General features: G+C 42.9%; 1 protein-coding gene across 2 annotated transcripts in view; it reads left to right on the top strand.

The window, feature by feature from the left end:
- Positions 1 to 8,654, top strand: part of USP37 (ubiquitin specific peptidase 37) — a 75,836-nt gene extending 67,182 nt beyond the window's left edge. For both annotated transcript variants that reach the window (XM_058665003.1, XM_058665004.1), the window contains 5 exons: positions 375 to 435; positions 3,552 to 3,667; positions 6,109 to 6,178; positions 6,588 to 6,726; positions 8,387 to 8,654. In XM_058665003.1, the coding sequence (XP_058520986.1) occupies positions 375 to 435; positions 3,552 to 3,667; positions 6,109 to 6,178; positions 6,588 to 6,726; positions 8,387 to 8,474 (474 nt within the window). In that variant the 3' untranslated portion in view covers positions 8,475 to 8,654. The remainder of the gene's footprint in view (positions 1 to 374; positions 436 to 3,551; positions 3,668 to 6,108; positions 6,179 to 6,587; positions 6,727 to 8,386) is intronic.
- Positions 8,655 to 12,311: the final 3,657 nt, after the last annotated feature.

Here is a 12,311-nt window from a genome sequence, read left to right as displayed (position 1 = left end):
CAGGAGCCAGGAGCTCTTCCAGGTCTCCCACATGGGTGCAGCGTCCCAAGGCCGGGGGCCATCCTCGACTGCTTTCCCAGGCCACAATCAGGGAGCTGAAAGAAAAGTGGAGCGGCCAGGGTACAAACTGGCGCCCATATGGGATCCTGGTGCTTACAAGGCAAGAACCTCAGCCCACTAGGCTGCTGTACCGAGACCCAACATTATGTTGTAAGGGGCCAGTAAGTAACTTTTTTTCTTTGTGAGCCCAAAGATTGTATTCCAGACCTCCATAAGGTTACAGAAAGTATTATTAGCAGTTACTTCAAAAGAAGCTGAAAAATAAGCCTAAACAGTACCTCTTAAATATCTTGTCTTTGTTCTTGTCTTTTTAGGAGGCTTGGAAAGAGAAAGAAGATGATGACCTCAAAAAAGCCACTGAGCTAAGTCTTCAAGGTATGAAGGGCATTTCAGTTATATATATATATATTTTTAAAGATTTTATTGTTATTGGAAAGCCGGATATACAGAGAGGAGGAGAGACAGAGAGGAAGATCTTCCGTCCGATGTTTCACTCCCCAAGTGAGCCGCAATGGGCCGGTACGCGCCAATCCGATGCCAGGAGCCAGGAACCTCTTCCGGGTCTCCCATGCGGGTGCAGGGTCCCAAGGTTTTGGCCATCCTCAACTGTTTTGGATGGGAAATGGAGCAGCTGGGACATGAACTGGCGCCCATATGAGATCCCAGCACTTGCAAAGTAAGGATTTAGCCATTGAGCCATCATGGTGGACCCATCAGCTGCCCTGCTTCTAATCGGTCTCCCTGCTAATGTGCCTGAGAAAGAAGTGGAAGATGGCCCAAGTATATCCAAGTATATGACCACTTGTCACCCACCTGAGAAACCCAGAAGAAATTCCTGGATCCTGGCTTCAGATCTGTGCAGGTCCAGTCTTTGTGAGGCTTTTTCAGGAGTGAACCAGCAGAAAAATTCGGTTTCTTTCCCTCTCCCTAACTCTGTCTTTCAAATAAATAAATAAATCTGGTTTTAAAAAAATAAGTAAAGATGGATTCTTCCAGTACAGGCATACTGCTTTTTTAGAATGGATCTTTTATTTATTTTATAGTCTCTTCTGTGACTTCTAATCTACATGAAGTTTACTTCATATAGAATTTAGTGCATCTGGATTATCTGTAGGATTACATTCTATTTTCACCTTTATTTTATGAGGGTTAGATTTCTTTAGCATAGAGATATATTTAAAAGAAAAAACATTTGGGGCCCGGCAGCGTGGCCTAGCGGCTAAAGTCCTCGCCTTGAACGCCCTGGGATCCCATATGGGCACCGGTTCTGATCCCAGCAGCTCCACTTCCCGTCCAGCTCCCTGCTTGTGGCCTGGGAAAGCAGTCGAGGACGGCCCAACGCATTGGGACCCTGCACCTGTGTGGGAGACCCGGAAGAGGTTCCAGGTTCGTGGCTTCAGATTGGCGCGCAGCAGCCGTTGCGGCTCACTTGGGGAGTGAATCATCGGATGGAAGATCTTCCTCTCCTTCTCTCCTCCTCTATGTATATCTGACTTTGTAATAAAGTAAATAAATCTTTAAAAAAAGAAAAAACATTTGGAGGGACAAGTCTTGTGGCATTGCTGGTTAAGCCTGCAGTTGCAACACCAGTATCACATTTTATTTTATTTATTCATTTATTTTTAAAGATTTATTTATTTTTATTGGAAAATCAGATATACATAGAAGAGGAGAGACAGAGAGGAAGGTCTTCCGTCTGATGATTCACTCCCCAAGCTGCCACAAAGGCTGGAGCTGAGCCAATCCAAAGCCAGGAGCCAGGAGCTTCTTCTGGGTCTCCCACGTGGGTGCAGGGTCCCAAGGCTTTGGGCCGTGTTCGACTGCTTTCCCAGGCCACAAGCAGGCAGCTGAATGGGAAGTAGGGCTGCCAGGATTAGAACCGGCGCCCATATGCGATTCTGGGCATGCAATGCAAGGCCAGGACTTTAACCACTACGCTATCGTGCCAGGTCCCAGTATCGCATTTTAGCTGCTGTTTCTGATGCAGCCTCCTACTGATGCATCTAGGAAGGTAGGAGATCTGACTGTGTCATCCTCGTGGGACACCTGAATGGCGTTCCTGGCTCCTGGCTTCAGCCTGGCCCAGACATGACTATTCAGACTACCAGTAAGAAATGATGAAGGAATCTAAACCTCATAAAAAATAAAGCTGGGGCGCCCGACGGTGTGGCCTAGTGGCTAAAGTCCTTGCCTTGAAGGCACTGGTTCTAATCCTGGCAGCCCCATTTCCCACCCAGCTCCATGCTTGTGGCCTGGGAAAGCAGTCGAGGACAGCCCAAAACCTTGGGACCCTGCACCTGTGTAAGAGACCTAGAAAGCTCCTGGCTGCTTGCTTCAGATTGGCACAGCACCAGCCGTTGTGTCCGCTTGGGGAATGAACCGTCGGACGAAAGAGCTTCCTTAATGTCTCTCCTCCTCTGTGTGTAGCTGATTTTGCAATAAAAATAAATGGAATTGGGCTTGGCGGTGTGGCCTGGTGGCTAAGGTCCTCGCCTTGATCCCATGTGGCCGCTGGTTCTGGTCTCGGCAGCTCCACTTCCTCTCTATCTCTCCTCCTCTCAGTATATCTGACTTTGTAATGAAAATGAAATAAATCTTTAAAAAAAAAATTTTTTTTTAAAAATGGAATCTTTAAAATAAATAAATAAATAACAAAGCTGGGGCCCAGCGTGATAGCTAGTGGCTAAAGTCCTCACCATGCATGTACTGGGATACCATGTGGGCACCAATTTGTGTCCCAGCTGTTCCACTTCCCTCCCAGCTCCCTACTTGTGGCCTAGGAACGCAGTCAAGGATGGGAGACCCATAAGAGGCTCCTGGCTCCTGGTTCAGATCAGCTCAGCTATAGCTGCTACAGCTACTTGGGGAGTGAATCAGCAAATGGAAGATCTTTCTCTCTGTATCTCCTTCTCTGTATATCAGCTTTTCTGATAAAAATAACTAAATAAATGAAATAAATCTAAAATAAATAAATAAAGCTGAACAGTGCGGCACAATGGCTCAGTTGGCTAATCCTCCACTTGCAGAAACTGGGATCTCATATGGGCACCAGTTCATGTCCTGGCTGCTCTGCTTCCCATTCAGGTTCCTACTTATGGTCTGTGAAAGCAGTGGAGAATGGCACAAGTCCTTGGGATCCTGCACCCATGTGGGAGACCCAAAAGAAGTTCCCGGTTTGCAGTCATCTCAGTGCTGCTTTTGTGGTCGTTTGGGTAGTGAACCAGCACGTGAAAGACCTTTCTGTCTTTCCTTTTCTCTGTAAATCTGCATTTCCAATAATAGATTTTTTTTTTTTCAGAAAGATGAAAAATATAATTCTACAGATAATCCGAATTCACTAAATTCTATATTGTGGGTGAAGTCAACACTAATAATGTATTGTTTTCTTAGAGTAATTAAAATATATGTACCTGACACAATTTTATCTTGCTAATCGTATCTCTGTGTCTATCCTAAGATCTTGTGTGAAAACTTATCTTTGTATTCTCCAGAGTTTAACAACTCTTTCATGGACTCCTTGGGTTCTGATGAGGACTCTGGAAATGAGGATGTTTTTGATATGGAGTACACAGAGGCTGAAGCTGAAGAATTGAAAAGAAACGCCGAGGTAAGGCTCATTCCACGTGGACTGGATCCGATGGCCAGAATTCCTCCTGGTTTTTGTCTGCAGAGGCCCCATGGCAGTGTCCAGAGCAGCCATCAGTGCACTCTTTTTTCTCCTAGGCTTTGCTTTGCCTTACATGTAAAATTCAAAAAAATAAAATAGAAATTCATCCTAAACACTTTATGTTCATATAGAGAGAAATTGAATGATGGCATATAAATACAAAAACACCTTTAGTTCTACCCAGTAGCAGTATTATCTTTATAGCTTGATTCCAAACTCAGTTATTTATTATTCAGTGAAAACTGTTGAATAATATTAACTAGACCACTCTGGACTCTTGCGCTGCTATTCATTTTAGTTTGAAAGGATTACAGAGGGAGAAAGATTCAGTCCTCTTATTCATTCCCAAATGGCTGAGCCAGGAGCTCTCCCATGTAGGTCCAAGGGCACAGAGACTTGTGACATCCTCTGCTGCTTTCCCAGACCAGCAGGGAGCTGGATTGTAAGTAGGACGGCTGGTATTCAAACCAGTGTCTATGTGGGATGCTGGCACAGCAGAGAAGATTAACTTATAAACCCATGGCACTGGCCACAAGCATTTTGTTTTAAACACTCGTTTAAAGTATTTCTTTTTTTTTTTTTTAAAGATTTATTTATTTTCATTACAAAGTCAGATATACAGAGAGGAGGAGAGACAGAGAGGAAGATCTTCCGTCTGATGATTCACTCCCCAAGTGAGCCGCAACGGGCCGGCTCGTGCCAATCCGAAGCCGGGAACCAGGAACCTCTTCCGGGTCTCCCACGCGGGTGCAGGGTCCCAATGCATTGGGGCCGTCCTCGACTGCTTTCCCAGGCCACAAGCAGGGAGCTGGATGGGAAGTGGAGCTGCCGGGATTAGAACCAGCGCCCATATGGGATCCCAGGGCGTTCAAGGCGAGGACTTTAGCCGCTAGGCCACGCCACCGGGCCCTAAAGTATTTCTTAATACCTTAAACATGTTTAAGGTACTGTACATCAAGAAAAACTGTATGATTATTATGTTTCCGTATTTCAAGTTTTGGTTAAGGTAAATTCCGGGGGAGGGGGAAAGGATGAGTTTTGGTGCAGCCATTCAGATATCACTTGGGATACCCATGTCCTGGATCAGAGTGCCTGGGTTCAAGTTCAGCTCTGCTGCAAAGTCTGCCTTCCTGCTAGGTGTATATTCACCCTGGAGAGCAGCAAATAAAGACTCAAGAACTTGGGCCTGTGCCACCCATATGGCAGATCGGAATTGAGTTCCTGGCTCCCAAGTGTTGGCCTTGCCCAACTCTGCCTTTTATAGGCATTTGGGAAATCAGGAGCATACTCCCAATCTTTCTGTCTTTGCTATTCAAATAAAGAGATATGTAAATAGGGAGTTTAAAAAGCATATGACAAATCTGTAAAAGTATTTTACTGTATCATACCTAATGGGCATTTTGGTAGTGTATGATTTACATAGACCTAAATTCTTGGCCAAAATTTAACCTTGCACTGCTGCTGGAATGGGTGAATATCACTTTTTAGATGTTTTTGTTGTTTTTACTCACTTATAATATTTCAATATAGATTTAAAAAAACAAAACAGGGAGCTGGCATTTGTGGCATAGCACATTACACTCCCACCTGTGGCACCAGGATCCATTATGAACACTGGTTTGGGTTCTTTACTGCTCCACTTCCAAGCTATTCCCTGCAAATGCACTTGGCAAAGCAGTGGAAGATAGCCCCTGCCACCTCCATGGCAGCCCTGGGTGAAGTCTCTGGCTGCTGGTTTTGCCCTGGCTAAGCCCCAGTCTGGCAGCCAATCAGGAAGTGAACCAGCAGATGGAAGATCTCTGTGTGCATGCGTGTGTGTGTGTCCCTTTCTGTACTCCCGCCTTCCACATAAAAGTGTTAAGATGTTTTTAAAAATAACCCAAAATGTGAAAAGCTGTTTATAATCTCTTAGCAACACAGCAACCTTCTCTTGCTTTTTCTCTTTAAAGAAAAAATGGAATCTGTTGTTGGTGTGATTTGCATGGCTAGCATCTCATATGGGTAGCAGTTTAAGTCCTGGCAGCTCTTTCTTTTTTTTTTGATTTTGTTAAGGTTTATTTTATTCTTATTTGAAAGGCAGATTTACAGAGAGGAGGAGAGACACAAAGAGAGAGGATCTTCAAACCACTGGTTTGCCCCCCAGATGCCTACATTGGCTGGCTAAATTTAAAGCTAAGACCTAGGAGCTTCTTTTGGGTCTCCCATATGGATATAGGAGCCCAAGGACTTGAACCATCCTTCAATGCTTTCCCGGGGCCATTAGCAGGGAGCTAGGTTGCAAATGGAGCAGGTGGGACTCAAACCAGCACCCTTTTGTGGGATGCCAGCCTCCAGTGCTTTGTTTTTGTACAAACAAAGTAACGTGCATTTCTGTTTCCCAGACAGGAAATCTTCCTCATTCCTATCGACTCATCAGCGTTGTCAGTCACATTGGCAGCACCTCTTCTTCAGGTAAATGCACATCAAACTCACTGTGCATGGAAGCGTGGTAGCCAGCAGTAACTACTCTCACATTGTTCCTGACCCACCATTAAGAAGTCAAAAATGAATGCAAAGAAAAGCTCTCAAGTCTTTATTGATCATCTCAGTGTGGATTGTTAATAGATATGACTATTTTGATTTTTCTGTTCTTAAATGACCCAAATTCCTCAGAACAAACTATATTTATCAAAAAAAGCTACCCGATTGTAGTCCTATTCCTGTCTTAATTCTTCATACCTGTTTTGGAATGGCTTTTTATGAGCATTATTGCTGACAGATAGACAGGACTCCAATTACATTCTACCCCAAACTCCTTACAGCTGAGAAGAATCTAGTATGTTTCTTAAAAACCTCTGTCTTAAGATGTTATTTGTTTCAGGTCATTACATTAGTGATGTGTATGACATTAAGAAACAGTCTTGGTTTACTTACAATGACCTGGAAGTCTCGAAAATCCAGGAGGCTGCTGTGCAGAATAATCGGGATCGGAGCGGTTACATCTTCTTTTATATGCACAAGTGAGAAACTGCTGGGGCTAAGGTCATGGACTAAAGAGCACCCACATACCTTCTGCTTCCTGCCACTTGATTGGTTGAGTTTGGGGTTTTGTTTTCTGTAGTTGGGGCTCATCTTTGATATTTCCTTAAACAGAGTATTTTCTCCTTTAATCCAACATTAATTATTTACCATATTGTATCTAGGTATGGAACTTTAAAACTTTTTATGATAGAAGCTATCCTATCATAAAGGTTTTTTTTTTTTTTCTTTTAATTGGAGAGGTGGATTACAGAGGAAAGAAAAAGACGTCCATTGGTTCACTCCCCAAATGGCCACGTCAGCCAGACCTGAGCCGACCTGAATCCAGGAGTCAGGAGCTTTCCCTGGGTTTCCCACATGATTGCAAGGACCCAAGGACTTGGGCCATCCTTCTCTGCTTTCCCATGCCTGAAGAAGGGAGCTGAATAGGAAGTGGGGTACCCAGGACACAAACCAGTACCCATAAGGGGACTGATGCTTGCTGTAGAGGATTAGCCATTTGGGCCATCATGCCAGCCGCTCATAAATTCTTTTTATCCTCCAGTTTTATCAGCTAGAGAATCTGCTTTATATAGATGGGGAAACTTTGTAGTTTTTGTTTGTTTGTTTGTTTGACAAATGCAGAGAGAGCTCCCATTTGCTGGATTCCTGCCCAGTTGCCTGCAGTGCCTGGGGTTCAGATAGAATTGAAGCCTGGAGCCAGAAGCTCAGTCCAGGTGCCCTAGATAGGTGGCAGGGGCTAAGTTACTTGACCTGTTGCCCCTGCTGTCTGGGAGCTAGAGCCAGAGCTGGAAATGAAATCCAGGTTCTCTGCTATGGGAAGCAGGTGTCCTAACCAGCATCCAGCATTTCAATTATTAGGCTAGACGCCAGCCCTCAGATAGCATATTTGTTAGGACTGTTACCAGTTCTTGCCAGTCAGCAGCACCCAGTAGGATATTGAACAAAGAAGTGAGCTGCCTTTTTTTTTAGTTTTATTTATTTGAAAGAGTTCTTTCATCCACTGGTTCACTACTCAGATGTAGTAGCCAACACTGAGCCAGACTGAAGCCAGGAACTCCATTAGGATCTTCTGCTTGGATGGCAGGGGGCCCAGCCCAGGTGTTTAGGTCATTTTCCACTGCTTTCCCAGGTACATTAGCAGGAAGCTAAATAGGAAACAGAGCAACCAAGATTCAACCCAGCACTCATATGAAATGCTGGTGTCACAGGCCACAGATTAACCACCACGTCACAGTGTCAGCCTCAGAAATTTTTTTCAGTATTTTTTTGAAAGACAGGGCTTCTGAATAAAAGAAAAAGATCTCTTCCTTTTGTTGATTTACTACCAATTTGACCACAGTAGCCAGAGCTGGGCCAGGCCAAAACCAGCAGTGCCTGAGCTATCATCTTGCTGTCTTCCCACACATACTCTCAAAAAGCTGGACCAGAAGGAGGGTAGCCAAGACTAGAATCACCCCTCTGACAGCTTAACCCTTTGTGCCATAATACCTACTCTTTTTAAAAATTTAGTGACAGAGAAAAAAGATGGAAATCTGGTTCTTTGATGAAATTTAGGCACCAAATGGGATTGTGTGGGCTTTATCATTACCTTCTGTCTGTCCACTGCATTCCTTGTTTAATTGTTTGTTTCATTTTAAGGGAGATCTTTGATGAGCTGCTGGAAACAGAAAAGAACTCCCAGGCACCCAGCATGGACGTGGGGAAGACAACTCGGCAGGCCTTGTGAGGAGCACACCTGGGCTGGCAGTGTGCACTGCGGCTTCTCCTTCTGCTACCCACCTCACCCCTCCTCTACTTGATGTGGGAGGAACAAACAGCTCAGGGCCAAACCAAAAGACAAAAATTGTAGTTAGATGGAATGTTCCATGCTAATTGTTTTATGGAAACCTTGGTCTCACATCTGTAACTGATTATCATCTTTTTTTTTCCTCCTGCAAGAGTGGCACTTCCTTTTGTCTTAGAAATGTGTGTTGTAAATATATATGTGTATACATGTGTGTGTGTACATGCACACACAGAATGAATGTAGCCTTAAAGAGTTAGGATGAGCCACCGAAGTTTGCCTGGTCAAAATTAATAGCACAACAGTTTGGAGAAGAAATGAGGTTGTCCCAAGAGTCTGCCCGCCTGAGAAATGTGTGAGGATGCACACAGCAGTTGATACTGCACTTTTGTGTTCTTTGAGCAGCTACACTCAAGTCTGTCACCTTTTGGATGTGTGTCTGTCTAGTACAGTTCACTGGAAAACCAGCTGTCCATGTTACACTAATGACGGTTTAAGTTCATGAATCAGTAATACCTTTGCTGTTTACATGCAGTCCCATTTGGATTGTTGGTGCTTTGGAATGTATTATGATCTCACATTTGGCATTTATGATATATTTGGTTTCCTCTAGAAAGATTCCTACATTATTTTGATAATGAAAATAGAGTCTTTTCATCTGTATCATTCTTCGAAGGAGCATACATTAACCTAAAAGACAGTAATCAAAATTGCAAAACCTAGAAGAGTAGTATTGCGCTAATTAGCATCCAGCAGCGGGTATTCCTGGAGGTTAGGCCAACACTTGCTTTTCTGTCTGTCTCTCAGAGAGCAGTCATGAGAAGTGTTCTTGTGTCAGAACTGAAACTCTGAGCCACTAAAGCTAAAACCCCATCAGCATGAAATTAAACACACCAGCTGTAGGATGCAACTTGATCATTTAATCATTTGCTTTCTGACTTTACCCTTAAACAGAATAAAAATTCAAAAGTGATTGATTAGGTAATCCCAGGAACTAGCCAGTTGCACGGACGTATAACACAGTGACTCTGACTTTCCAGGTGCTGTGATTTGAGGCCCAGTGGGTATGCAGCATCAGTACCACTTTCATCACTGAATTGACAGAACTTGCAAAACTAGCTTGGTCAAGCAGCTTAGGAAACCCTGTAAAGAACTGAGTTTGACTGGGACTTAAGTCTACAGAATGGTTGTCTGAGCTCCAATTTATCATTAGGATCAACCAGAGTTAACTATAACAAAAGGAAACCTTCATTATTTCCTCTCATGCTTTTCCAGTTTTCTTCAGTTTTGAGGTAGAAATTCAGCTAAATGCAATTATCTCTGGAGGACTTATAAAATCCATTCTCATGGAGGGTACAATGTCATTTTTGGGTAATTACCTTCCAAGAACTCCCACCTCACTCTTAGAACTTGGAAGGGCTCTAACGGTTCCACCTCTACTAAAGTTGTCATTGAATTGTGAAGGGCCTCGGCACATGGGCCTAACTGCTTATAAATGCTTTGCCTCCACCATCTCCCTGCAGATGTTGCAGTGATAGGAAGTCCAGGTGCAGTAGTTCAGGACAGTGGAAAATACTAGCTTTTGAGATTTTGCTTCACTTCTTTCCCATTTAAGTATATGTGCTTCAGAAGCCAGGCCTAGAGATTTTATTTCATTTCTAGCAGGAGTCTCATTTTATTTTGTGCTTGAAGAGAATTGGTTTTCTAATCAACAGGTGAAGTGGTTAGGAAATGCCTTAGCTGATTATTACTTCTCTTCCCTGTCACCTTAGTGAATTTTGAGAAGCACTGTTAAAAATGGAAATGCTTTAAAGTAAGGGCTGCACTAAGACATAGAGAAAACGAGAAATGATGCATCCGCCTAGATTGCCTTGGGAGGCAGGTTCATTTGGATTGCTCCCCTAGCTTGCATGTGTGTGTGGTTTAAATGTGCACTTGACTCAAGCACCTGCTTCCATGTGAGCGTCACATCTTGGACAGGCCTTGTTAGTTGAGAACTGGTTACTGGGTGGAAGAGTTCCCTTGGTGTTCATATACTGGCAGGTCTAGGACTTGGACTTGGGATCTGTTTGATCATTGTGGCCTTGGTAGCCTTTTCATTCTCTCTTCACTCTGTCAGCTTTCCACTTTGACTTTTAAAACAGATGCAGTTGGATTTTGTTCATGAGATTTGTTGATTTTTGAGCTGTATATATTTAAAAATGATTTTTTAAAAAGATAATATATTATTGTTTGCACAGTGTGATCAGCTAGCCCAGCATTGGAGGAAGGGGCAGTTAGCATCCTGGGGTCAGGAAAGGATAGAGTCCTTCCGTCCCAGGCAGTTTGCACACTTAACTAATGAACCTTCCTGTTGAAAACACCAAATGGATGCTTACTTTAAGTGACACTAAATTGGGACTTGATAGCAATAAGTTCTAAACACAGCTTTTGACTATTAGTTGGATTTTTTTTTTTTTTTTGAAAGAAAAAGTAAACTACAGTTCAAACTTGTTGGCAAGTTGCTTGTGGCTAAATGCCATTTTTCTTTAGTAGCCAATGATTATAATTTAGAGGAAGGTACACATACATTTTGCCTGGACAGAATGGAAGCAGCAGGAACTCCATGAATTGGTCTTGCTGTTTACTTGCTAGGATCTGTTCATTCCAGGCCTAATTTTAATGGCTCGATAACAGTATAACACATGTAAATTGTTTACATTTTGAGACACAGCAGCATACTTACAGAGACATTAACTCCAGAAGGCAAATGCTAGACTACACATTTCTTCCAGTTTTCTTTTTATAGGGTAAAATTCTTACAAAAGAGAAGCTTTAAGATGTAAAACCTCAACAAAGTAAGCCGTGAGATGATTATCCTTCCATACTGCAATTACTGTTATATGGAGAGCTGCAGATACAATTGTGTAATGAAAGTTGTCTGGAAACACCAAACCAAAGAGAGAAGATAGTTTTGTAAACTGATTTGTGACCTACCGGAAAGGTTGTGTTAAAACAACGACAGATAATCTTCTCCCCCGTCCTCTGTCAACTACAGCAAATCAACAAATACTAGTTAGGCAGCCGCTTATTGGCTGCTTGGTTGGGGGGTTGGCTTGGGGGTCTATTTTTTGTTCCCTGTTGAATTTAATTGACTTTCCAATGTGGACTTCTATCTTAAATCTAGGAAACAGCTAATCTCCAACTACAAAAAGAGCGTACATTTGTCTAGGGAGATTATTAGGAAAATCGTCAACAATCCAGCAGATGTAGATTGCATGAAGGAGTTCTGACAAAACAGAAGTCCTTTTCCTTCCTATTTTGCTTTACACTGCAAATGTGTGCAGACCTATGCAAAGGTTTCTGCCCTCTGACGTCTTTCTGTAGTGTTGCCTCAGAATTCTTATTATTCTCCCTCTTGGAAAACAATCACTTATGAGGCTTGACCATTTTGTGACAGTTTTGCTGTGTCTTACTGCAGTCATGAACACCCAAGGCATGCTTTGGTTTCTGTACTTTGAGCAATCCTTTGTTGGTTTATTTATACCTACTTAGTAACTCATTTCCTTCCCATAGGTGCTGTGTGTCTGAGGTTTTGAATTTTTTAATGAAAAATGTAACAGTATGAATATAAGCATTTGATTTTAGTAGCATACTTGTCTTAAAGAACTAAGTTCAAATTATAGGTATGTCCACTGACAAGAGAATATGGAGTGGAATAGGGTCTGGATTAGGATCTAAGTGTGTCTTGTCAAATGCTAGAGCCAAGAAGGGGTGTTTCATAATGAATGGGCCCATGCC

This window comes from Ochotona princeps, chromosome 5, assembly GCF_030435755.1.
Source record: "Ochotona princeps isolate mOchPri1 chromosome 5, mOchPri1.hap1, whole genome shotgun sequence".
Classification (NCBI taxonomy): Eukaryota; Metazoa; Chordata; class Mammalia; order Lagomorpha; family Ochotonidae; genus Ochotona; species Ochotona princeps.
This window is presented reverse-complemented; position numbering and strand designations above follow the sequence as displayed.